Here is a 27,718-nt window from a genome sequence, read left to right on the forward strand (position 1 = left end):
TCTTTCTGTTTCACCGATGTTGCATAGGAGGAGACACAGATGATCATTCAGTCTGTGTAGGATCGAATATGCACAAAATACCCAATCAGAGGGGGGTCAATGATTGCGAAAACAAAACTCAAAGATTAGCTCACCCAAATTGAAACTCGATTTATCCTTAGTATTCCACTCGAAATAGAATTTATACGCTCTAGTAAAAACTATGTATAGAAAGATCTGCTGGTCGGATTGATCTTAAATTTGGTCAGCAGAAACAAGATTCAAATACGAAACTAACCCAGGAAGTATCGAGTAAATCAGATATGTGGATCAAAAGTTATTCCTAGTCAAAGTAGACTATATCAACCAGTATTGAGTAGATCACAATTTAGTCGAGTTGACAAAAAGCTACTCGAGAACAAACCAAATCCACTCAAAATTTTCTCAGATCAAACACTAGATATCCTAGCAAGGTTTTGGATGGATTAAACCAAGATGAAACTTCATAGACACATGAAATTAACTAAAAACCAAAACCGAGCATATAAAACAGAGAGAAAACTCTGAATCAGCAACTCATCAACTTACGGAACTTGATTTTCATTGCATATATGAGTTTACAAGATGCCTCTCCAAAGCATCCAACAAGAATTTCTACGAAGTCCCAAAACAGCTCTCTTTCTCCAGTTTTTCTATCTCTCTGTTGCGTTTTGCGCACTTTTTCCTACTCTACCCAATACAACAGACCTCTCTATGTATAGGGTAGCCACACGCACAAACGTGACCAAATCGAACTGCAACTCCCTGTTGTATTCAATCTGGTCTCTATCCTCCTCTAATCACAAGAGGACAAACAACTTCTGCTAATTAAACTAATTAGCCAACTACACTTACATAATCATGCATGCACATCTCCCATGCACACATGCATATACGTAAACAAACTCAGAGTCCGTCTCTGACACTAACTCTTATCTCAAGTCTAGCCACCACATGACTCCCTCGTGCCTGCTCTGACTTGAACACGAATTAGTCTTCACGTCCTCTCACAATCAGATCGCCTCATGCATCCATCGCGAAGCTTTGTCTCCATATGCATTGTTTTCTCAGCTTGAACATCCTGTATGACATCCTCGATCACCACAACCTCAGTTCCTCCTGAACCTAGTCGCCGAACCTCAATTCCTCCCTGAACTTAATTCGTTGATCCGTCATTGACCACGTTCACCTTCAAGCAACACCTACACATGAATCAAAGAACAATCAATTACGAGCAAAAACTCATATGTAGTCATGATAAAAACTACACAGTTACACATATAGATATGAAAGTGCAAAAACTCATATGTAGCATAAGCACTAGCTTCAAAAGTTACATATGTATCAGATGTGATGCTCATCATATTTCATTATTTTCTCATTTTTATAAACTTCGACAAGTTCTAGGATATAAAAATTCCCTCTCAAAACAATCCTATAGGATGAATAACACCAAATTCTTCCCGAAGAAAATTAAACCGAAAAGAATCCAATGGTTTTGTGAAAATATCTACCAATTAGTATTCAATATTCACACGGAGAAGTTCAATATTTCCTTTTCAACATTGTCTCTGAGAAAATGAAATCTGATATCAATGTGTTTAGTCCGAGAATGTTGCACAGGATTTTTAGCAATACTTATAGTACTAGTGTTATCACAGAAAAGTGGAACACTCTCTAAATTAACCCCATAATCTTTAAGTGTAGCAACTATACAAAGAGTTTGTGAACAACAACTAGCAGCAGCTACATATTCAGATTTAGCAGTAGATTGTGCAACAGAGAACTGTTTCCTATATGATCATGAAACAAGAGAATTACCCAAGAAATGATATGTACTAGATGCACTTTTTCTATCGATTCTACAACCTCCAAAATCAGCATCAGAAAAAGCTCTTAAGCTAATAGATGAAGAAGCAAAAAGTCAAATGACAAAATCTTGAGTTCCATGAAGATACCTTAGAATCTATTTGACAGCTTATCAATGTCAAGCACGTGGAGAAATTTGAAATCATGCACACAAGCATACAACAAATTGTATATCTGGTCTTGAAGCGGTGAGATACAAAAGTGATGCAATCATACTTCTATATTCTTTTTGATCAACTGGCTCACCATCTTCATCAGGATCAAGAGTCGTTGTTGCTCCAATAGGTGTCATGATCGGTTTGCTATTTTCCATCTCAAAACGTTGTAGTAGGCCTCGTCTATACTTACTTTGATGAACAAAAGTGGATTCTTCTGTTTGTTTGACTTAAAGTCCTAAAAAGTACGTTAGTTCACCCATCATACTCATCTAAAATTCCCTGCTCATCGTTTCTAAAAAGTGAGACACCAGAGCATGAGAAGAACAACCAAAGATGATATCATCTACATAAATCTGAACAAATAGTTGATCATTACCATGCTTGAGCACAAACAACGTCTTATCTACTTTTCCCATTTCAAAACCCTTTTCAAGCAAGAAGGTTTTAAGCCTATCATACCACGCTCTAGAGGCTTGTTTTAAATCATAAAAAGCTTTCGACAACTGTATACATAATTTGGATATTTAGGATTTTCAAAACTAGGTGGTTGCTTAACATAAATCTCTTCATTTATGTAGCCATTCAGAAAAGCACTTTTGACATCCATTTGATATAATCTAAAGCCTTTAGATGCATCAAAAGCTAAAAGAATTCTAATGGCTTCTAGTCTAGCAACCGGACCAAAAGTTTTCTCAAAATCTAGCCCTTCTACCTGTGTAAAACCTTGAGCTACAAGTCTAGCTTTGTTTCTAACAACAACATCATCCTCACTTTGTTTATTTTTGAAAACTCATTTAGTACTGATAAGTGTATGACCCGGAGGAGGTGCGACAAGCTTCCATACATTGTTGCGTTAAAATTTTCAAGTTCCTCATGCATAGCATTGATCCAAGATTCGTCACTTAATTCATGTGAAACATCTTTGGGTTCAAAAGAAGCAACAAATGCTGAATGAGCATGAGAATTAGAATCAATAAACATATACCATGTGACTCGCTCATGCAAATTTCCAATCATCTGATCAAGTGGATGACTACTGAATATGCAAAGGAGCTGTCACTCGAGAAGCAATCTCGTCTTCTCCTTTAATACGTACAGATCATGTAGTAGCTTGAGGATGTCCAACTGTAGCTGAAGTGGTCGAAGGTGGCAAGGGATCTACAGTTGATTGTATCATCGAAATTAAAATCTCATCCTCATCGACCTCATCGTCATCCACAAAAATACTCTCAAACTCCCTCTAAATATGTGTACCTGTACCTGCATCACTTGATCTAGTTCTAGGACTAGCCTCATCAAAAGTAACATCTATTAATCTGGACTCAAATTTATTCAAATTTCCAAATTTTAGCACAAAGCACTTGCAGCCAAAAACTCAAAAGTGAGATACACTAGGCCTATGTCCAAACCGCAGCTCATATGAAGTTTTACCTAATTTAGATCTCAAGAAAACACGATTCGAAACATAACAAGCAGTAGATATAGCTTCAGCCCAAAATTTTCTAGGAGTAGAAAATTCATCTAACATGGTCCTAGCCATCTCGACCAGAGTTCTATTCTTCCTTTCAACTACACCATTTTGTTGAGGAACTCTAGGTGATGAAAATTGATGTTCAATACCTTTCTCAGTACAAAAGTGATCAAAAGAAGAATTCTTAAAAATTATGTTACATTATCACTTCTAATCGCTCTCAAAGATCCTGGGAGATCAACAGACAATCTAAGAACTAAACTTCTAAAATAACCAAAAGCTTCATCTTTATATGCTATAAATTAAACCCAAGAACATCTAGAGAAGTCATCAACAATAATAAGCACATAACATTTACCTCCAAAAGATTGTAATCTAGAAGGACCAATAGTATCAAGGTGTAAAAGTTGACCGGGTGCATTTGTCACAACCATGATAATAGGTGGATGTGAACCTAAATGCATTTTACCATGTCTACAAGAAGAGCAAACTAACTCGCTGTCACCCTTAAGCTTAGGAAAGCCATGAATAAGATCTAAACCACTAACTCGAGTGAGATGATCTATGCCAACATGACCAAGTCTACGATGCCAAAAGAATAAATCTTTAGAAACATTAGCAACAAGACATCTAAACTTAGAAGAAGGTGATGCATCAAAGTTAGCCTTAAAAACTCTTCCAAAACGTGAGATTCTAAAAACCAGATCACTTGAAGCATCTAATACTTTACATTCAGTTTTCTTAAAGCGGACCTCAAGGTCTTCATCAATCATTTGTGAGACAGAAAAGCAAGTTAAATTTTAAGTTCTCGACCAAAGCAACATCCTTGAACTTAAACTTGTCATTTACTTGCACTATACCTTTTGCAACAACTAATGTAGAAGAAGCATCTTCAAAAGTAACACTTTCAGCACGAGATGCATGAACAAGGGAGGAGAACCAATTTTTATCACCGGACATGTGGCGTGAGCATCCGAAATCAAGTAGCCAAATGTTCTCCTTCCTCGCTCGAGAAGCCTAAGTAAACAGAAGATATCAAGGGCTCAGTACTGGGGTTAGTAATAAAGCTTTTAGGAATCCAGTACTGACTCACTCGACCAACAACACAAGTAGGCAAAACATGAGCAGCTCGAGTAGACTTAACTCGAGAAGCTCGAGTGAGTTCAACTCGAGTTACACGAGCAGTAAAAGGTGATGACTGTTTCACCTGAGGCACAAAATAAGGTGCCACAACTTCACGAGGGATAAGATGTGCCTTTCGCAAATTAGATCTAGCCTTAGACTTTTCTTTCTTTTGTTGTTTAGCTAGTCTAAAATAAAAATCTACTAAATGTCTATCTCTACCACAATGAGTGCAAGTGTACTTAACCCGATGTATGGATTTTGAAGAATAAGCAGCATTTGCATTCATTGTAGAGGATAAAAATCCAGGAGACTTAAAAATAACCTTCTTAGGTTCAGATTCAGTAAGAGTTTCAAATTTGCCACATCCAAGAGTTCTAACAATAGTGGGTGCATTTATCTTAGAACGAGTATAGGGATCAGAACCTAAACCATGTTTACATGTACTTGACTTAGATGAATCTAAAATCAGGTTCAGATTTTTCTTTCTCTTAGAAAAACATTTTAAAGTTCCTTTCAAGTAATCAACCTATTTAGAAAGAGTTGGACACTTATCAGAAGCAACACTCATTGGTTTCTTTTGTTTATGATAGTTAGAGCATGAAAGAACCTCATGAGTAATCATATCATTAGCTATTTGAGAAACTCTAGTATTAGTATCATGCAACATAAATTCAAGAATTGAGCAATTAGAACAGGAAATTGAATCACGCAAATCAGACGTTGAACAACTTGCATTTTTAACATGTTTGCAATTTAACACAACAAGTTTCTCATTTTTCTCAGTTTCTTCTCTAAGTTTCTCGAGAGTAGAAGCATGAACATCTCTAAGAGAAGTGAGCTCAGAATAAATTAAGTTACATGACTTGAAAGCATCATCATCAGGAATTAAAGCCTTAAGTCTTGCAATTTCATAATTAAGCAATTCAATTAAAACATCATGTTTCTTAATTTTCTTGTTACGTTTCTCTAAGAGTGTACCAAGATGAATAACAGCATTAGATAGATCATCATAAGTAGGTAATACCTCGTTATCATCATTGTCAAGTTCATCCTCGATTGAGCTTTCTTTGTTGCTTGCCATGAGACACAATCCAGTCAAATCACGTAATGTCTTGCTCTTAGATGTTGTGTCATCCTCACTGCTCTCTGAATCAACGTCACTCAAGTTGACTTGTTCGAGCGCTAAAAGAACTCAATTCACAACCTTGTGGTTGGGAAAGCTCTTTTTCTTCTTGTTGTTGAACGATTGCTTATTTTACTCCTTCTCCTATTTTGATGCTTTATCTGCAAGCTTAGGACAATTGGAACGAATATGGTTGAGATTGCCACATTCATAGCATCTTTGAGGACCTCCACTTCCTCCCTTCCTCATACGCACATTATGCAATGCTTTAGAGAACCGAGTAGAAGGTAGTGCTAAATCTTCTTCAGGAATCAACTCAAGCTGATCATCAGTTAGTGAATATATAGAAGATAATGAAAAGTTTGAAGAAGAAGATTCAATATGAGACATGCTGGGTTGAGAGACCAAAGCAATTGATTTATCAACGTTCTTCCTAGCAAAAACATCTAGCTCATGAGTTTTCAATTTAGAATAAAGTATATATAATGTAAGTGAACTCATGATAGTAGATTCTCTAATAAATGTAACTTTCATCTCTCACACTGACATATATAAAACTCCTAGTAATTAACGTGCATTCTCAGCATCGGTATATGTAATATTAACAACACATAAATTACTAAGAATTTTATTAAACCGAGAAAAGAAATCATCTAGTGACTCACCAGGCTTTATCTCAAAACGCATGTAATCTTTCTTAAATAAATCATGACGTACCTCTTTAATAGTATTTGAACCTTCATGATAATCACAGAGTGCTTTCCATACCTCGTACGCTAATTTGAGATGTATTACTCGATCGAAGTCGCTTCTTCCCAAGCCTTGGATAATCAGGTTCCTTGCCTTGCTGTTCGCCTCGACATGAGACATGTTTTGTGCCATCACTTCATTATTCTCAGGGACCACATATGGCCTATAGACCTTTTCCTAGATTACAAAGCCCTATGCTTGAATATAGGCCTCCATCTTCGCCTTCCAAAACTGAAAATCAACTCCATCGAAAACACAAGGTTTTGTGAAATACCTATCTGAAGCCATGTCTCTAATTACCGATTAAGATCAATTAGAAAGGATTAAGGTTCTGATACCAATTGTAGGATCGAATATGCGCAAAATACCCAATTAGAGGTGGTGAATGATTGCGGAAATAAAATTCAAAGATTAGCTCACCCAAATTGAAACTCAATTTATACTCGGTATTCCACTGGAAATAGAATATACACTCTCTAGTAAAAATGATGTACAGAAAGATCTGTTGGTCGGATTGCTCTCAAATTTGGTTAGTAGAAACTAGATTCAAATATGAAACTAACCCAACAAGTATCGAGTGAATCGGAAATGTGAATCAAAAGTTATTCCTGATCGAAGAAAATTGTGTTAACTAGTATTGAGTAGATCAAAACTTAGTCAAGTTGACAAAAAGCTACTCGAGAACAAACCAAATCCACTCAAAATTTTCTAAGATCAAACACTAGATATCTTAGCAAGGTTTTGGATGGATTAAACCAAGATGAAACTTCATAGACACATGAAATTAACTAAAAACCAAAACCGAGCATATAAAACAGAGAGAAAATTCCGAATCAGCAACTCATCAACTTACGAAACTTAATTTTCATTGCATAGATGAGTTTACAAGATGCCTCTCTAAAGCACCCAACAAGGATTTTCATGAAATCCCAAAACAGCTCTCTTTCTCGAGTTTCTCTATCTCTCTTGCATTCAATGCACTTTTTCCTACTCTACCCAATACAACAGACATCTCTATTTGTAGGGTAGCCACACGCACAAACGTGACCGAATCGAACTACAACTCCTTGTCGTATTCAATCAGGTCTCTATCCTCCTCTAATCACAAGAGGACAAACAACTTCCGCTAATTAAACTAATTAGCCAACTACACTTATGTAATCATGCATGCACATCTCCCATGCACACATGCATATACGTAAACAACTCAGAGTCCGTCTCTGACACTAAATATTGTCTCAAGTCTAGCCACCACACGACTCCCTCATGCCTGCTTTGACTTGAACCGTCTCCGACACTAAATCTTGTCTCAAGTCCAGCCACCACACTACTACCTCGTGCCTGCTCTGACTTGAACACGAATTAGTCTTCACGTCCTCTCATGATCAGATCGCCTCATGCATCCATCGCGAAGCCTTGTCTCCATATGCATTGTTTTCTCAACTCGAATGTCCCGCATGACATCCTCGATCACCACGACCTCAGTTCCTCCTAAACCTAGTCGCCGAACCTCAGTTCCTCCCTGAACTTAGTTCATCAATCCGTCATCGACCACGTTCGCCTTCGAGCAACACCTGCACATGAATCAAACAACAATCGAGTACGAGCATAAGTCCTTCTCGACTTGACTCAATATCAATTCACGCAACACCATGCAAACTTCATGCAAAACCAACATGCTAACATAAGCATACCCAACTAATGATAACGCATCAAACCAACTATGCTATCCAAGCATATCTTAGCAACTTATAAACATCAACCAAATGTCATTATGTTAAATCACTTTGCTATACCAATTTCATCAATCAAACCAATTTTTTATCGCATAATCTCATAGTTTGCCATACTCGAGCGTGTTCATGAGGCTTAGCAGCATGATCGACTCCTTTTTGGTGTAAGGAAGAGGATCTCAGAGGGTCAATCTTGAGAGTTTAGTTTAGATGAGGAGCGTGCAGTTTGTTTCAGAGGCCGTCTTTGTTTGCCACAAAAGTCCAAGGTGAAGGTAGATATCCTTCATGAGGCTCACCAGACGACATACTCTATGCATCTGGGTGAGACTAAGATGTACCATGATCTTAAGAAGATCTTCTAGTGGAAGCGTATGAGGGTTGTTATCACTAAGTATGTTGCTTCTTGTGGTGTGTGCTAGCAGGTGAAGGCCAAGCATAAGCGGCCTTTGGTTTGTTGCAGCCTTTGCCAGTTGCCGAGTGGAAATGGGAGCATATCACGATGGAATTTTTGGTTCGGTTGCCTCGCTCTCCTTGTGGTTGATATGCTATATGGGTTGTCGTGGACAGGCTTATCAAGTCTACTAACTTTATTCCCATGAAGATGACTTAGTCTGCACATGATTTGGCTCCCTTATATATTAGGGAAGTGGTCAGATTGCATGGAGTGCCAAAGTCAATTGTTTCGAATCAGGACTCCAAGTTTGTGTCTCACTTTTGGCAAAGCTTGCAAAGTGCTTTGGGCATGAAGCTCACTCTTAGCACAACTTTCCATCCTCAGATGAATGGTCAGTTAGAGCGGACCATTCAGACTCTAGAGGATATGTTGTGTGCCTGTGTTTTGTCTTGGAAGGGTAGTTGAGAGGACCATCTAGCTTTCGTTGAATTTGCTTATAACAACAGCTTTCAGGTAAGTATCAAGATGGCTCCTTTTGAGGCTTTGTATGACCGAAAGTGTGTTGCTCCTCTTTGTTGGGATGTTGTGGGTGAGAGATCTTTGCTTGGTCCAGACTTTGTTCAGCAGACCTCAAAGAAGGTGTAAGAGATTCCTAGAATCTGTTGACCGTTCAGAGCTGACAGAAGAGCTATTCTAATGTTAGACGTCGTGATCTGGAGTTTCCTGTTGGGGATCTTGTGCTTCTTAGGGATCTTGTGCTTCTTAGGGTGTTCGCTTTGGTACCACCGGGAAGCTCAACTCGTGGTACATTATTGGCCCATTTCCTATCGTGGCCCGTGTAGACAGTTTGGCCTATAGTCTGGAGTTGCCGGACTCAGTGAGAGGAGTGGATAATGTGTTCCATATTTCTATGCTACGGAAGTATCTTCGCGACCCTGAGCATAAGGTTGATTTGGAGTCCATCACAGTGGAGTAGGATCTGACCATGGAGTGCCATCCAGTGTGCATCCTGGACTCATCTGAGTGAGTCATGAGGAGGAGGACCATCAAGTTTGTGAAGGTCCTTTGGTCGAATCAGTCTAAGTATGAGGCAACGTGGGAACTTGAGGATCAAGTGCGAAAGAAGTACCCTAAGATCTTCAAAGTTGGTGAGTGTTAATTGTTGTTTATCGTCGTTTATGTGTTGTTGCTCTTTTCTAATCATAGATTCAGAACGAGTAGATTCGGGGCCAAATCCTTTAAAGGAGGAGAGAATGTAATACTCGATAATAATAATAATAATAATGTGACTTTTTTAAACCGTTGCTTGGTTGGATGATCAAAGACTATGGATGCGTAGATTTTGTCGAGACGATTCCATTTTGCTATCTAACGTCGCGTTTGTGCTCTTGGGGAGCCCGCGATGAGCCCAATGAGTTTAGACCATTGAATAAATTGGAAAATATGATAAAAAAAAGGATAAGTCTATGTGGGATTGGCTCCCACCCGATCCCACCTCCATTCGGCCTGACCTGCTCCCGTCACCCTAACCCTAGCCATCAGTCCCGGCCACCGCAGCCTTCCCGCCGCTAGACACCACCTCCTCATGTCTTAGTCGCCAGTGCTGTTGCCTCTTGCTGCCGTGCGCTCGGTTGCCGTCGCCGGTCTCGCGTCGTGCCGCCTGGTCACCCATCACCGATCGGAGCACTACCAGCTGGTGGTGCAGGGAGGGGAGCAGGGGGGTGTAGGGGGATGGAGCAGGGGGTGACCGGTTAGTCAGCAAAAAAGGAAGAAAGAGGAAGAAAAGAAAGGAAACAGAAGAAACAAAAAAGGAAGAAGATAAAGGGAAGAAAAGAAGAAGGGAGAAGGAGGATCTCTATGAGCTCGCCATTTTTCTTTACCGGTTTGCAGTTCCGCTCCAAAGGCGACTTCTCTATAGTCCTTAGATGCTTGTAGGAGGTTGAGATCAGTCGTCCACGTCGTTGGATGGGTGCATTGCTCATCTGGTTAGCAAGAAGTGCATTAATTCAATTTGAGGCATAACCGGTGTTGGATGCGAGGGTATGTCTATAATGGTAGTTGTAGTTCATGTTATAGGCGTTATGTTGGTGTTGACGCTGTTCTTTTTTTTTGTAAGCAGTTTAGGCCTTTTTGGCTAATTAGTGTTGGTGTCCGTTGAGTTTTATCCCATGCATTGTGTCTTATTCGTTGGTCTTTGGCTAAGCTAGAGGAGGTTCTGCTTGGTGCCTAGTGACTTTTTGTGGTAGAAGTCTTTTTGTGGCCTTCGGTTGTCAGGCTTGCAGGGTTTTGGGGCGTGGAAGCGTGTGCCTCCTTTTGTTTCGCCGTTGTGGTGTCTTGGTGCTAATTGGATGTTTATTTAGGTGGTACTGCTCCAAGTCATAGTTATTACCTGCCTTCATCGCCAGTGAAGGCAAGTGAATATAGCGGATGACTACGCTTTAACCTGTTATTTGGTTGCCTCCATTTTTTAAATTGCAATGCATACATCTAAACCGATAAACTGATTATGAGCTTATTACCCTATTGTTTACCTTTCAGAAGTTTACTCGATTATTGATTTATGGAGTGCAGTAAGTGTGATATGTCACTAGCGGTTGTTCATTACTATATTATGTAATTCTTGAAGTCTTAAGCATATTCTAAAGTTAGGTTGTTGAATATGCATGAAGCATGTCGTACATATGCATCTTATACATTGAAAGTTTTGTCGCTGTCTTCTGGCCACGATCGTGCTGGTATAGCACCGTATGTTACTCGAGAAAGGATATGGTGAACACCCTTACGTTACTTGAGGAGAGATAAGGGTTAGGGATAGCATGTCATGTGCATATTTATGCATTCATATGAAGTTTGTTAATTCATTCACATCAATGTCTTACTTCTTTAAGTTGCTTATATATGATGCAGTTGTGAAGGTTTATGCAAAGAGAATGTTAAAATGGTTAATGTTGTTGTTGGACATGTTTAGCCATATTTTCTCTAAATGTTGACAGTTTGTTTATTTTCTAGTTTCTATTTAAAGATAATTTCTTATTAAACTGTAACTAAATAGCTCTTTAAAGCAATTTCACTTGCTGAGATTTTCGAATCTCATCCTTGCTTTCCTTCTAGGTACTTTTTGAGGTGTCGACCGCATGCGTGATGGGTAGCTGCACATCACTGACACATTCACTTTTTTCTTTTGGCTAAATATGTTATGTTGTTAGGTGATGTTTTGCCCTACGATGTATATTTTGGGCTCGTGGTGGCTTGGATATATGTTCAAGGATTGTTCCTTCATTGCTAGGTTGTGTATGTTGCTAGTGTGACATTTTATAATCTGTTATCTGTCTGTGGGTGTTTGTTGCTAGTTATACCTCTAGTTTCTGGGGAGGTGCTACTGAATTTTTCTTTCAATAGCCCTATAGGTTGGTTGAGTGATATTTCGAGCTTGTTGTGGTTCCTAGGGTGTTACAAATTTACTATAAGGAACCAACAGTAAAATGGCCAAATGCAACAGAATATATAGAAGTTAACACAAGTGTTTAAACAGATATAGCATATTCACATACCTTCTCGACTTGTGTATCAACAAGAATATAGTGATTCTGATCGAGGGAGAATAGAGCAATGCAGGCAGCAACTTTTGAACCAACACCTGATAGGGTGCAAAGGGCTTCAATCACCTCCGAAAATTCCCTCTCATGCAGTGAGGCTCCACAAAGCTTGGCCTGCGATTCTTTAGCAATGCCAACAATGTACTTTTCCCTACTTATTTGTCATGAAAGAAACACAAAATTCGCCCAAATCAGTGTATTATGAATCAAACACAATTGCAAAGGAACGACTAATGCTTGTAGCATAACACTATTGCAGCTCGAAGGAGAAAAGGCACCAAGAACTGACCTACACCCAAACTCAGCCACCCGAAGCTCTTGCTCTGACACATGCGCAAGCCACTCGATCGTGGGGAATCAGTGGAACACAAACCCGCCGACCTCACCAAGCTGCTCCTCATAGCTGGTGAGCGCCCACACCATTTTCTTGATCCTCTTGATGTTGTTGTTGGAGGAGTAGAAGAACTGGAAGACGCACTCAACGAGATCCTACCTGAGCACACGCACATTGCCACCCACGAGCTGCACAACGACCTTGATGAAGTGCTCGTTGGTGGCAGCGAACTAGCACCAGAGGTCGGCGAGCAGGATGGCTGCGTTGAGGTAGTCACACAAAGCGGCGCAGGCTGCGGGGATCGAGGAGGAGGCTGGGTGGCCGCCATCATTTTGGAGGAGGATGGCGAGGCTGCTGTCTGGGAGGTGTGAGATGGAGAGGAGGTGGGGCCCCACAACGCCGATGATGCATAGCGGGGAGAGGGAGGTGCGGCGCCAAAGGAAGGTATGGCCGGTGGGGAGGGTGAGTGGGAGGGAGAGGTCGGTGGCGGAGAGCGGGAGCACGTGCCACTCTTCCTGAGCCTCCTCCTCGTCGACGGTGGCCGGTGGGAGTGTAGTGGTGGTTGGGGGTTTCGGGATTAAGGGCCTCTATGGGTGGGGTCGACGGTGGCGTCAAGGAGAGGTGGGGAGGGGAAGGCGGGAGCTGTAGTGGCATGACGACACGGTGACAGTGGTGAGGAGGTATGATAGTTGCGGCGACGGCGATAACGATGATGGGAGGGGACCGTGGGAGAAGCGGTAGGAACACTGGGAAGCGAGTGGAGGGCAAGAGGACAGAAAAATATGACGATGCCCATTTGATTTGATTTGAAAGGTTTGGATGGAGGATTCGACACCAAATATATTTGTGCCTTTATAGTTTAGAAGATTAGGATCCGGAAGCACTTCTCTCTTTCGAATTAGGCCTTAGATAACCTGATAAGATCTGAGACGGAGAACGATGGAGCCGGTGGTGATTCCGTATTACAGGTCGAGCTCACGCTCAGCGAGACACGTGTTCCCGATGCCAGCGGTACTGGCATGCGCGGGAGCGGCACGGACCGCCCGTGCTGCCTCTCTCCAGCGGCGATCGATCCTCCACCCTTCCCTCCACGCACCAACAACGTCCTACGCTCCGATCCGAGACGCCGCCTCGCCATTCCGCCCAACACTCCCTCGCCCCCCATGGCCTCCTACCTCGCAGCGCGCCGCCTCCTCTCCCGGGCCACCGCCGCCCGCCGTGCGCTCCTCTTTGCCTCCCAGCCACCTCTCACCCCCGCGGTGGTTCGCCGTCGCTTCTCCACTGACGCCTCCCCGCCGCCTCCGCTCCCGCCTCCGGAGCTGGAGCCTGTCGCCGAGCCGCCCAGGTCGGAGGGCTCCTCCTCCTCCACCACCACCGGTGCGGGCGGGGCCCACCAGTATTCTCCGGGAGCCGCGGCGGGGGCGCGCCGCCAGGCTGGCGCGTCGTACGAGGAGCAGGAGAAGGTCCTCCGCGCGTCGCTGCTCCACGTGGTTGCGATTCTAACCCCTCCTCCAAATCTGATTCCATTGTCGCGTGTCTAATTACCTAGTTATTGTTGAAAGTTTTTGGTGGTTTATTTTGCCGCAGCCGCGGATGGGGTGGAGCGAGTCGGCCATGGTCGCGGGGGCGAGGGACGTCGGCGTCTCTCCGACCATCGTCGGCGCGTTCCCAAGGAAGGAGGCCGCGCTTGTTGAGGTACCATTGCTTCTGGATCGGACATTTTGCGTTGTAAGCTTGTTAATTCTGTGAAATCTCCCTAAGGAAAGAACCTTTCCCGATGTTAAATTAGAATGGAGAGATAACAATGGTGCATTGTTCACTTAAGGCATCAGTGAGTTGGGTTGCACATTGGTTGGATTGGAAGCTAACATGACCGTTCTTGTTATTTGGTGGTAATGGTTATTTTTATGTTTGTACACCCATATGTTGTCTGATCATCTCATAAATGCGTGTCCCCACACTTCTATGTGCTTTGTGCTTGCCATTTGTACGCCTGCATTAGCAGTCGTAACATTGCAGGGAAAGAGTATTAATTCCTCTATGTCTAAATAGATATCAATTTTAGAGTACATGCAGTCAAACTTTAAAAGCATTGGCCACTAATATGCATATCAGAATCTGTACTGTAGCTGTCATCACAACTACTTTCATATGACTATACTTTTATATTTTTTAAAGTATAGATAAAAAATAATAGTCAAAGATGAGTGTTGGAGGCGGTGTCATTATCCTGAATGACATCTATTTAGGAACATATTATGATTTCGGGAATGATGTGTTGCACACTTACCCGCTCGAGGGTGTTGTTATGCGGTGTATTTTAGTTCGAAAACAAGATTGCTTGGCATTGTTGTTGCTTGGAAATTGCAAAGGGGCCTATTGATATCTGATGCAGTTCTTTTGTACTTGAATTGGCCATGCTCTGGCTCCTTGTTTTCAGATTATATGTTTTTCTAGAAGTTTTACCCAAATGGAGCCATTTTGGTTACTTTTTATCAAGTACCCCATGCTTGCATAAACATTTTCGTTTTGCATGAAGAATTCTATCTTTTAAGTAGCGAAGGTGAGTCAACTGATAATGAAAGTGTAGATCATACCATCCTAGCTGGGGAGGTTTTCTTGGGGGCAGAATAGATGGAATGAAGGTGCAAGTTAAATTTTGATCCATCTGTGTAAACCAATTCTTTTAACAATGATGCTAGTCTGTTGCATTACAATTTTATCAGAAAAAAATTGGTGTGATTCACCCCTAAACATCTGCATGCAAATGTTTCCAGTATGTGTTACTTGAGCTGGGGCATAACCTTTGTGGATCCCAGTCCATTCATAGGGCAATCTATATGACAAACATATGAGCAATTATCTCTGTAGAAGTGAGCACTATCTCACTGAAGCTTTTGGAAGCTATAAGCTATATATCACTGACGTGTGATTTCTTTGACTGCATTGTGCAGTAATTCATTTGTCTTTTCAATTTGCTAAAGACAGTGCAAATGCTTTGTGTGGACATCTTGGTAAGGATTTCTAACTAGGTAGCTCTTTTTGTGCAGCATCCTGCATCGAGCCCAAATGCCTGACAAATCTATTTGAATTGATAGCCTGCAAGTTGTTATTAGTTCTGACTAACTTTTATATTTGTTCTATCTGGAATATCTGCAATTTCCTTTTCTAACCCAACGTCTGTAATCATGACAAACTATCTGTTGGCTTTGTCCTTGATATCAGGAGTACGAGGTGTTCCCTTATTATATCTGAAATGTCTGCATTTCCTTTTCGCCACTTGTAGTTCTAACAAAGTGTATCCTGAGATTGTGAGTAGCTGAGTTTTATGTCTCCTTGATTTATATGGAACCATGGGAGACTTCTGGGCAAACGAGCATCCAGCGCTAGTTTGACTTTTTTGCTTGATTCATTACATAATGTGGTTGGGTTTTGACAAATGAACTGGTCTTCTTTAGAGGACTATATGGTTTCTAGTTTTTCTTCTTGTCATTTTAGTACTCAGGATGTCGGGAGGCAACTTGTGGGGTTAGCTGATGATCATTGAACACTATTAGTCAGTACTCAGTGGCAATTTCAAGATGCATGCCCATGTATGCAGCTATGCAAGTAAGAAGGCATGAATTCTTCGATGTCCTAACATTCTTTTGTCATCTGTTTTATAACTTATAATTCCATTTATGTAGGAAATAGTATGGTTACTGCAACTAGCTAAGACATTGTAGTATTGTATGCACATAGATTAATAGAAAACTAAAACTACACATTTCTTATATAGCCTGTACTTTATGTGGTTGACATATGCAAAAAAAAAATGAATAAGAAAAATGAGGAAACCAAGTGACAGAAAAATGTGTTTAATTGCCAACAGTTTCTTATATTTTTTTATGTGTACTTGGGGAAACTATAAAATAATTAAAAAAGACAATGAAGATTGCTTTTTCAAGAAAATCGGAAGGCGCCTTGAGCAAATGCCTTGATACGCTTCGTGCTTAACCATAACAAAGGGGAGTACAGGATTGTTATCGCATCTAGGATGTGCCATCAGCTTCTCTGATACAATTGTCTCTGCTTCCAATTGTCAAGCTCCACTTTGTTGTAACGATGATATTTTCGAGCAAACCTATGTCTCTGGAATCCCTGGATACAACTACTGCCTGTCTTGGCTCTAGTCATTCCATGTCAGCTACACAGTGAGTTCACACGTGCTGTCAGCCATTCATAATGTCCTTGATACCTTCTTTGTTGGCAATGCTGTTCAGTTGGCCTTAAGCTACTGTCTAATGTGCAAACTTAAGCTATTGTCCTATGCTCAAATGGCTAGTCACTCATAGATGACAAACACCTTGCAGGTGTTAGTTGTGCTGTAAATCTTTTATGCACTCTTGCTTGTGATGGCAATCGACTTTAAGTCAGCAAAAACTCAATCTCTACCTTTCTTCAACAAGGAAACACCATTTTTCAATTGTTATAATAGCTCTCTTTAGATGAATAATCAACCATTGTTCTAATGCTTCTTCCCAGATTCCATAATAGCTTGACCTCTGCCTCTAATATGAATGCACCTCAGAGTATTGAACTAAAGGTGCCTGATACGACTGTAGGGATATATTTAAGGTTATCTAGAATCTTAATAATATGATTTTGGATACACCAAAGTTAACAGGAAACGATAGCATTGCGCCATAGGATCGTCCCTTTGTACTCATTGAATGCACAAAACAAGGCATTGCTATCTTTTGGGGAATATGTATTAGAAAAATTATGGAAAATCTTTCTCCACTGGAATGTGTCCATGTTAATGAACTTTATCGTATTTCTGTGTAGTTTTTCATGGATGACTGCCTTCAACAACTGATGGATCGCATTGATGCTGGAGAAGGGGAGCAGTTGAAGAACTTGATACTGAGTGAGAGACTCTTGAAACTTGTTCGCATCAGGCTGGAAATGCAGGTACCTTATATATCAAAGTGGCCTCAAGCACTTAGTATCCAGGTGCGCCATATTCTTCTCTTTTTTTGCTCCGAGTTTATTTAAATCATATTGCTATAATATTTCCAGCTATACCCTGTTTGACAGTCTCAACCAGCGAATGTCTCAACAAGCTTGAAGCAGCGAGCTGTCCTGGTTGATGAGATTTGGCATGCTGCTGGAGATGCTGGATCAGATATTGATTGGTATGTGAAACGTACTGTGCTTGGTGGTATCTACTCGACCTCAGAGGTGTATATGTTAACGGACAATTCTCCAGGTTTGCACTTCTCCTAAGCTCTTTATTGGTTTCTGATGCTACCTCTGTCCATAATTTGACTGGTAGCATTGAAACAAAAAAATGTTTCTGGTACACATATTAGACTGCAGGAGGTTCTAAATGCGGATGATTTACCATGTTGTTTTTGTTTAGAAACTAAACCAGAGTGAATTATATTTGACACTGGCAGCTTTTGACTTATAACCTTTTAAAATATAATTCTTTGTTTCCATAAAAGTTGTTTGGTAGTACATAACAGAAACGTCGAAGATTAGTTCCCGACAATATATCCATAATTGAACAGGGGTACCTTCGATATCAGGGATCGAGTAGAAAACAAGACACACGATGTATACATGTTCATGCCCCCGGTGTAGAGTAACACCCTACATCCTATGCGGATGATGTTGTATATATGTGCTATCCCAAGTACAAGCAGATTGGATCTAAACTAATCTAGGGTTCAAGTCGCCGAGTATCTTCGATGGCTAGGGTCTTGGTGTTGCTTGTGTCGAGTTGTGTATCTGTTCCCCCTAGGGGTCTAGATCCCCACGTTATATAAGAGTCCTGGCACAGCCCTGGATCCAACCATAGTCGATAGGGAGTTCTTTATCTTGTCGGCCAAGGCAAGATAGTCGAATCTAGTCTGGATACCAATTGTACTCGAGTTGGATGATCCGATCGAGACCCTCCTAATATATGTCTTTGAGATCTCCCAAGTGTATCGTGTCCCGTAGATTCGGGTTTGCAATATCCGGAGTTACTAAGTATGTGCACGGTATACCCTGTCCGTATACGGTGTACTCCTTATGCGTATGAAGAGTAGAGCATAAGCATAAAAAAATACGTGATGTAGTCTTCAACTCTCTATTTAATGTGATAATCAATATAGAGTAGAGCGTAAGCATCGACTCATTATTCTCGACCACATGCTCGAAGGCGTAAATCCATGAGCATATGGCTGTAATTATAGCATGGTCATTGAATGAATTCGAACAGTCGAGTAGGTGGACATAAAAACCCACTCCCGTTCGTGCTCATTTTCACCGCAACTTTTAGTTTGAAGTGTCATAATGACGCGGCATCCCACTACACGGAGATTGGACGCGCCATAATGGTGATGTCTCGGCTTTCGCCCGATGCACTAGCTTGTGAACGCCGTGCACCCAAGGTGTCCTCGGAATTTCAACCATCATTATCGACGGCTCCAAACCTTTCAGTTTGACCTATTCCCACGATTATAAATAGAAGACCCAAAGCTATTCGTTCTCACCCCAATCTCCTTCCATTCTTTCTTGCGCATTTCGTAATAGTACTCATAGAACTTAAAACCATGGCATCCACTCCACCGTCGTCTCCCGAGCAATATCCAAAAACCGAAGAAGTAGGATCTCTCTCACCAAAGTCTCTCACCATGGTTCTGTCGAGAGTCATCATTGTTTCCTCCGACGAGGAGGAATCAAGTGAAAGGCCTAAGAGAAGAGGGAATAGAATGTCCGTCGAAGGTCGTCAACCCTTCACCCGGCACCTCCGGCGCAGGAAGAAGATGAAGACGGGGGTTATCTTGACGAGATCATCGACCAGGTTGACGCCGACGAGGTCTTTGGCGATGGAGCCCCCGAGTCTCTGGTGGTGAAGAAAGCACGGTTGTCACCTCCGTCCACAACCACTAGATCGTCTCCGTGTCTTGCGAAGGGTCCTGTGGCATCACTAATGCTGGTCAACAGTTCTAGTGTAGGTAGGGTCTTCGCCTTGACCACTCTCCTTAGCCCTTACACTGGTCAGCGCCTGGTCCCTGGGGCAATCAACTGCCACCCTAAGGGGGAGCAGAAGAGGCTTCTCGACTTGTTCGAGGGCAAGTAGGACCTTTGCTGTTTGCAAGAGCTAGGTGAATCCTTCCTGTCAACTTTCCACTAGCTACACAGGTTGGAAGGAGCAGAAAAAGTATGTAATAGACTAGTTAGTTTGATTAAATGTAATCGACTTACCTTCAAGTTACCTTATTTATGAATAAAACTATCGGAGTTAGTCGATATTCCACGAGTTTTTGAGTACCCCACCATTGTAGTAGATAATCGCACTAATCCAAGTCAAGTGACTTCAACTACTATGTAGGGTTCTTCTCACTTTGGTGATAATTTGTGGCACCTAGCCTGTTTCTGCACTTTGTGTAGGACGACGAGGTCCCCAACAATGAATTTTCTAGGCTGGATCTTCTAGTTGTGATATCTACACAATGCTTGTTGATACTTAGCCGCTCGTATGGACACTTGATCCCGATACTCCTCAAGTAGGTTGATATCATCCGCTCGTAATCACTCCCGCCTCTTTTCAAAGTAACCTTCCACCCCGAGCGACCCAAACTGTAGTTCAATCGCGAGCACTACATCTGCTCCGTAGACTAAAAAGAAAGGAGTTTTACCGGTTATCCTATTAGTTGAGGTACGAATGGTCCACAGCACCGAGGGAAGTTCCTTCACCCAGCGTTTTGAGTAAGCTTTTTAGCCTATCGAAGACCTAAGTTTTGATACCCTACAAGACTATATTGTTGGAACGCTCAATCTGATCATTACTTTTAGGGTGAGCTACTGAAGCGAAATAAGTTTTGATGTCGAATTATTCACAGAACACGGTAAAGGTTTTGCTTATGAGCTAGCTACAGTTGTTTGTAATTATCCAATGCGGGATGCTATATCGAGTAATTATGCTCCTCATGAACTTCTTAGCTGCTTCTGCGGTTATCTTTCATACAAGTTCGGCCTCGATCCACTTAGTTAATGTGTCGATAGCCACGAGATAGGAACTTATAACCACCATAGTCCTTTAGGAACGGTCTCAGGATATCCAAACCCTCGACGGAGAAAGGCCAAGAAAGATGAATTGTTTGCAGAGTTTGGGCTGATCGAGTAGTCTACCTTTCGAAAAATTGACAGTTTTCGCACTTTTTGACCAGCTCGGAAATAACATAGAGAGCAGTCGGCCAATAGAATCCTCGGCGGAAAATCTTTCCAACCAAGGTGCAGTAATATGCATGATTACTACATATGCCTCTATGGATATAGAGCAATATTTTATTGCTCTCTTCCTGAGTGATGCACTTCGTTACTCTCCTTTCGGTAGAGCTTGTCGTCTACCAAAGCGTATAATTTGGATTTACGAACAATTTTCTCTACAGACGTATCATCGTTAGGGATCTCTCGACCTTTGAGATAGGCTCAGAATTGGGTCATCCAAGTCGATTGCGTTCAAGTAGTGTCGCTTCCATGTCCGCGGATTCTGCCTCGCTGATCCGACCAGACTACTGGTCAAGATGGGCAACATTTGTACTCAATACTGTCAAGATAGATGGTTTGAGGAGTTTCTTGACAAAGACTCACATAGGTGTTGGTGAACGAGATGAAGCGAGCCTGGCAAGTTCATTGGCAGTGGAGTTGTCACCTCTCCGAATGTGCGTGACTTCCAGCCATTCGAACTTTTGCTTGAGCTTTCATACCTCATTTAGATAAGCCGTCATGTTGTCGTTTAAGCATTGGTACTCCTTTTGTATTTGATTTACGACTAATTATGAGTCCCCTTTCACGAGTAGTCGCCTGATTTCAAGTGACGCAGCTATGTGGGTCTGTTTATCAGTCCCTCGTATTCTGCAATATTGTTGGAAGCTTTAAATTCTAATTGAATGGCGTACCTGAGTTCGTCGCTAGTTGGAGATTTGAGCACGATAACAACCCTCCAGTCTTGAAGCGTAAGCGATCCATCGAAGTAGAGCGTCCAGTGGTCCTCGGCCACGTTTGGCTTTGCTTCTTCAACATTTGTCCACTCGGTCATGAATTATGCTAGTATTCTCGACTTAAAGCTTGTACGCAGTGCATAGTCCACGCTCAACTCGTTAAGCTCGTCCGCCCATTGTGCGATTTGACCAGAAGCCTACCTATTGCGTATAACATCCTTAAGTGGATATGCCGTCACGACAGTGACTTTGTGTATTTTGAAAATAATGTCGTAACTTTCAGAAAGATATCAAAACTGCGTATAGCAATTTTTGCACTTGCGGGTATCATAGCTTAGTATCGTGTAGGACTTCACTCATGTAGTAAACCGTCTTCTGGATCTTGGCCTTTTTCTCGGGACATTCACGTTCGACTATTAGGGCCGTGCTTACAACTTGTGCGGTAGCTGCAATGTATAAAAAGAGCTTCTCTTTGTCGTTAGGTGGGGTTAGAATTAACGGAGATGATAAATACCTTTTTAAATCTTGTAAAGCCTTCTCTTCATCTTCCGTCCACTCGAACTGGTCATGTTTCTTCAGTAGCTTGAAGAAAGGCATCCCTCGCTCGCCTATCTCGAAGATGAATCGATTAAGGGCTACTATACATCCTGTCAGTTTTTGAACTTCCTTCAGTGTTCGAGGTGACAACATATGATCGAGAGCCTTGATTTTGTCCGGATTGGCCTCAATGCCTCGACTCGACACTAGGAAACCGAGAAGCTTGTTGGACGGAACGCCGAACGTGTACTTCTTGGGGTTAAACATTATACGATACTTTCTAAGGTTGTCAAATATCTCCTTAAGATCGTAAATTAATGCATCTTTGGTTCTAAATTTGATTACAATATCATCGACATAAGCTTCAGCTTTGCGCCCAATCTGGGGCTGTAAACAATTTTGAATACACGTTAATAGGTAACACCAACACTCTTCAAACCGAAAGACATTTTTACATAGCAAAATACATAGCTTCAAACTGAAAGGAGTAATAAAAGCAATTTTTTCTTCATCCTCTATTCCCATGCTAATTTGGTGATACTCAGAAAAGGCATCTAGAAAAAACACAGCAATACACAACTCGCTGTAGAGTCGAAAATATGGTCGATGTGAGGAAGATGAAAAGGATCCTTGAACTGAAAGGAGTAATAAAAGCAGTTTTTTTTTCATCCTCTATTCCCATGCTAATTTGGTGATACTCAAAAAAGGCATCTAGAAAAAACACAACAATACACAACTCGCTGTAGAGTCAACAATATGGTCGATGTGAGGAAGATGAAAAGGATCCTTGAGACAAGCTTTGTTGTGGTCAGTGAAGTCGACACACATTCTACACTTACCATTGGCTTTTTTCACAAGATTTGCGAACCATATGGGATGATGAACCTCACGAATGAAGCCCGCATTTAGGAGTTTATTAATCTCCTCCTTGATGGCTTGTTTTATGTCCTTCGCGAATCTTTGCTGCTTCTGCACCACAGGTTTGACGTCGGGTTTCGCAGCTAGTCGATGCTGAATCACCTCCCTAGGGACTCCGGGCATATTAGATGGTTGCCATGCAAACATATTTTGGTTTGTCCGGAGGAATGTAATGAGCTCGAGTTCCTATTTGGGATAAAGGTCATCCCTAGCTTGACTGTCTTGGTAGGCTCAGACGAGTCAAGGGGTACTGCCTTAACACCACCACTAGCCTCTTGTCCTTGGTACTATCGTTGGTCTCACCTTTGGCGGCGGTGATGGGCTTGGAGTCCTTGCTCTTGGTGGCGGCCTGATGCTTCTAATGCTTAGACTTTGTACCCTTTGAGCTAGTCACTGTTTGGCAGAAGTGTTCGACCATATCTAGGCTCTACTTATCACACTTGACCACTGCACGTTGATCTCCCTTGACAATTATTATCCCTTTAGGACATGCAATCTTGAGTGCCTGGTACATGTAGTGCACCAAGGCCATAAACTTGCCCAGCATTGGGCGACCAATGATCACGTTGTACGTCGTCTTAAAGTTCGCAACATCAAAGGTCAACTTCTCTGTTCTGAAGTTGTTAGGCTCGCCAAACGTGACTGATAGCTCGACTGACCGAGGGGTATGATCGATGAGTTTGGAGTTATACCGTGGAAAGGCTCAGCTTCAACCTTTTGATTCTCATCTTGTCTAATTAGCGAAGATGAGGTTGAGGAAGCTACCCCCATCTACCAAGGTTCTAAAAACCTTGATGTTGAGGATAGTAGGTTGAAATACAGTCGGGTACCAACTTGGGTGTGAAACCGTAGCTGAGTGATAAGCTTGATTGAAAGTGATCGGAACTTCCGACCACTTGAGGTACCAGGGAGGCCCAGTCAGAGCTAGGTTGATCTCCCTTTTGACTGCCTTATATTGCCTCTTGGACTCATACGAGGCGGATCCTCCGAAGATGTGTGTCAAGTTGTGATCGACCTCGTTGAATTTAGGCTCGTCATCTTTAGCACTTGGCTTGGCCTATTTTCAATGGCAATCAGCAATATTAGCCTTGAGCTTCTCTTCGAACTTCTTGTTGATAATTTGACACTCGTCAAAGTCGTGCTGGTTGGTCCGATGGACGGGACACCACTTTCCACCACCGTGGCTCTGGCCCTTATTGTCTTCGGTATTGCGTGACTTGCTCCTATCGACTGTGGCTACGGTCGTGTCTGGACTCTTGCGCTTGTCACCAGACTTGTTCTTCTTCCCCTCATTCTTTGAAGTCTCAGGCTTGTTATTGCTAGACTGACGGTTTTTAGCGTGTTCTTAGGCCTCAGCATGTTTCGCAAACTTGTCAGCCAGTTCGAAGAGTTCTTTGATTGTGTGGATCTTCCGGGTAGCCAGCTTCTTGACCAGATCTATGTCCTTGACACCTCTCTTGAAGGCAATGATGATCGATCCATCGGAGATGTCTGGGATCGTATTACGCCTGTCGCTACACCTCCGGATGAAGTCCCAAAGAGATTCATCTTTGCCTTGGTTCAATTGATGAAGATCGTCTTTTGTTCTTGGACGCTCGAACGTACCCTGAAAGTTGGCTATGAACTGGGCCTTCAATTTGGCCCAAGACCGGATCGAGTTCGGTGGCAGGTTCAACAACCAGTACCCTACAAGTCATCGAGGGCGGTTAGTAGGTAATTAGCCATTACCTTGTTGTCACCGCCAATTGCTCGAATAATAGTGGCGTAGATCTGTAACCACTCTTTGGGGTTGAGTTTCCCATTGTAATTCTGGATCCGACCCGCTTTGAACTTCTCGAGTCATCGTATTGATCGAAGCTCGGGTGCGAAGGCTTCGCAATCTCTGTTGAATTCTTTAGGAGGAGATGGGGGAGGACTGTCACACATGTTCCTTCGGATAAGGGAGTCATGTCGACTGTCTCGTCCAGGAGATCTGCAGTTGTTATAATGACGGTCGTCCTCACCGCGCTCCTCACGATGGTTGTTGATCACTTCCTGTAAATCACGCATGTCATGAGGGATGCAATTCCCTAGTTCTTCCTAGTTTATGCACCTATGAATAGAGCAATTACAGTTCAGCCTGTAGGGTTGTGCTCGAGCTTGACCACCCGAGCTTACCGTTTGCGATCCCTCGACTCGGGGATGTCCGCGTCCGTGGCTCCTCAAACCAGCGCCTTGCCGGCTGAGATGCCTAGAGTCGCTAGGTTTGTTTACTCTAGTAGTCTGGATCTGAGCCGTATCGAGTAGGGTTTTAAGCTGATTGACCATCGGGGTTAAAGAATTCGTCAGATCTAATTCGGGAAAGGATCTTAGAATCATATGAGCATCATGGGCGTTGGATCAATAGGCATCACTTGACCAGTAGGCATTCCCACGACAAGCGACGTTGAATTTTAGGGTTCACCTGACTCTCCGTCTTCCGTCGATGACGGGTGGTATTGGGGACATGCAAGGCTCTAGCTGTGAATGTCCCTAGCGGTAACCCTCCAACGTGCCAGTACCTTGGGCAACGGTTGTTGCTACTAGATCCTCATAGATTCTTACACCTTCATTTACCACAACGTTTGGATCTTGCATGTTCTACTCAATGGGTGTGTCGTCTGTCCCAGCTATGAACATGAATCATTTGTTCGGCTACTCTGGCCGACGATGGAGCCGTCGTTGCCACTCACGTGACTTTCACCATCGCAGTCGATGTCCATGAACTGAAGAACCTTAGGCTCTTTGGGATCCTAGTCGAGGTATCCTACCTCGCGGTATACGTCCAATGGGTTGGACTGTCTCAGTATGCTTGGGTGAATGCCATAAACGGGATGATACCGGTGTGGATCAATCCACCTTAATCGTCCTAGTGGTATGCTATATTTCCGAAGGTGATCTCAGAGTCAATAGGAGGCGATGCAAAGACGACTGCCGCCGACTCGAAGTGGTCGTAGAAGCCTGTGTCAGAGAATCCAACACGGACACGCACTTGAGACATGATCGATCCTGAAAAACAGATGAATGCTCCTACTTGGCGCGTCAACTGTGGAAGATTAGTTCTAGACAATATATCCATAATTGAACAGGACTACCTTCGAGATCGGGGATAGAGCAGGAAACAAGACACGATATATACAGATTTGGGCCCCCGATGTGGAGTAATACTCTAAGTCCTATGCCAATGATGTTGTATATATGAGCTATCTCGAGTACAAGCAATATGGTTAAACCTATTACATTGGAGTAGATTGGATCTAAACTTATCTAGGGTTGAAGTTGTCGAGTATCTCTGATTACTAGGATCTTCATGCTGCTTGTGTCAAGTTGTGTATTTGCCCCGCATCTCGGTCTGGGTCTCCACCTTATATAGAGGTCTTGGCACTGTCCCGAATCTAATCATAGTCGATAGGGAGTTCTTTGTCTTGTCGATCAAGACAAAGCAGCCGAACTCAGCCTGGATACCAATCGTACTCAAGTTGGATAACCCGGTCGAGGTCTTTCTAGTATATGTCTTTGAGATCTCTAAGTGTATCGGGTCTTGCAGATTTGGGTTCGTAATATTCGAAGTTGTTAAGTATGTGTACGGTGTACCTTATTTATATATTGTGTATTTCTTATATGTATATATTCTGTAGTTAGATATTCGAGGAGAAACATAATATCTGCTAATATTTGGGGTTACCGAGGACTCTCATGTCTCTCTTTCTTGGCTGTTGTGTCTGCTTCTGCAATACAATTAAAACATAGATTATATGCTCTCTCCTGATGGTGGAAACAGGTTTCCTGGCTCTTCGTTCTTGAGAAAGCACAACAGAAGCAGCATGAAGCATACGATTAACCATACAAGTAACTCATGGGTTCTTGTCTCATTTGCTGTCCATGTTGACCAGTTGACCACTTCCACTTAAGTTAATATCTTCCATTTCCTGCTTCTTTCTGAATTCGATGTGCTATGGACTATGGAATTGTCAAAGATGTACACTGGTATTTGGATGATTGATTCCAGGGTCGACTTCCGCTGATTGTTTCCCATTTTTGCTTGGCAGAGATTCGTGATACGTGGACATTTGCGAGCCGCCGCATCAAGGATGCTCTTGATCTTCAGAAAACTTTTCAGGAGGTAGCAAATTATGTGCTCAACAAACTACATGACCTATTTCAGATTCCATCGCCTTAGTTATGGTATTAACTTGTTGAATTGAAATAATTCATCAACAGGCCGCATATCTAGCTGAAGCCGTGGGAGCAGGAATGGGTGGTACCGTACAGGGTGTCCTGAATAGAGTCTTCCAGAAACCAAGAGCATGAATCAGTATTTTGCATGTCGCATTGGTTACTTTCCATTCTCGGTGTCTCCACTAGCAACTTTTTTTCTTTGTTTCCGAGTTGCCACGTTTCGAGGCAAAAAAATAAAGCAAATTGTGCTCCTGGTTGTATGACGTTAGGATTTGGTGACGATGTATATGACAACTGGTTTTCAAATTAATGTTGTCCGATTGCCAAGTCTTGTCCAGAAACGTGCAGGTGCAGAGGTGCGAAATTATTTATTTGATCAGAAGCTGATCGTGTTAACTAGTGCCGCGTGATCCCGCAACTGAGTGGTCCGTTTGTGTCGTTTCACTCGCGTCTACAAGTGGCGTGCATGTGCATACCTGAAGCAAAAGTGGTGGCCGGTGATCCAAGGACAGCGAGA

General features: G+C 42.3%; 1 protein-coding gene and 1 pseudogene across 3 annotated transcripts; one reads left to right on the top strand and one right to left on the bottom strand.

The window, feature by feature from the left end:
* Positions 1-1,190: 1,190 nt before the first annotated feature.
* On the bottom strand, positions 1,191-13,709 carry LOC133910601 (N-glycosylase/DNA lyase OGG1-like; annotated as a pseudogene).
* On the top strand, positions 13,647-27,528 carry LOC133912663 (uncharacterized). 3 transcript variants are annotated; one of them, XR_009908842.1, is made up of 7 exons: positions 13,647-14,061; positions 14,159-14,266; positions 17,399-17,566; positions 17,651-17,822; positions 26,804-26,933; positions 27,072-27,145; positions 27,244-27,309. XR_009908842.1 is itself a non-coding variant. In XM_062355515.1 (6 exons), the coding sequence occupies exons 1-6, from the start codon at positions 13,735-13,737 to the stop codon at positions 27,331-27,333; spliced, it is 939 nt and encodes a 312-aa protein (XP_062211499.1). In that variant the 5' UTR covers positions 13,648-13,734; the 3' UTR covers positions 27,334-27,528. The 3 variants fall into 3 exon arrangements, 1 of the variants encoding a protein (XP_062211499.1); XR_009908843.1 differs by having other exon boundaries at positions 26,804-26,871; positions 27,244-27,292; XM_062355515.1 differs by lacking the exon at positions 26,804-26,933 and having other exon boundaries at positions 13,648-14,061; positions 27,244-27,528.
* The last annotated feature ends 190 nt before the right edge of the window (positions 27,529-27,718 follow it).

Source organism: Phragmites australis, chromosome 3, assembly GCF_958298935.1.
Source record: "Phragmites australis chromosome 3, lpPhrAust1.1, whole genome shotgun sequence".
In the NCBI taxonomy this organism is placed as follows: domain Eukaryota; kingdom Viridiplantae; phylum Streptophyta; class Magnoliopsida; order Poales; family Poaceae; genus Phragmites; species Phragmites australis.

What these genes read in the sequence shown, in the direction of transcription:
- LOC133912663 (XM_062355515.1), top strand. Translation starts at nt 13,735, where the DNA reads ATGGCCTCCTACCTCGCAGCGCGCCGCCTCCTCTCCCGGGCCACCGCC. An exon ending in AGGAGGCCGCGCTTGTTGAG is followed by an intron (nt 14,267 to 17,398) that starts GTACCATTGCTT and finishes ATTTCTGTGTAG; the next exon opens with TTTTTCATGGATGACTGCCT. An exon ending in CTCAAGCACTTAGTATCCAG is followed by an intron (nt 17,567 to 17,650) that starts GTGCGCCATATT and finishes CCTGTTTGACAG; the next exon opens with TCTCAACCAGCGAATGTCTC.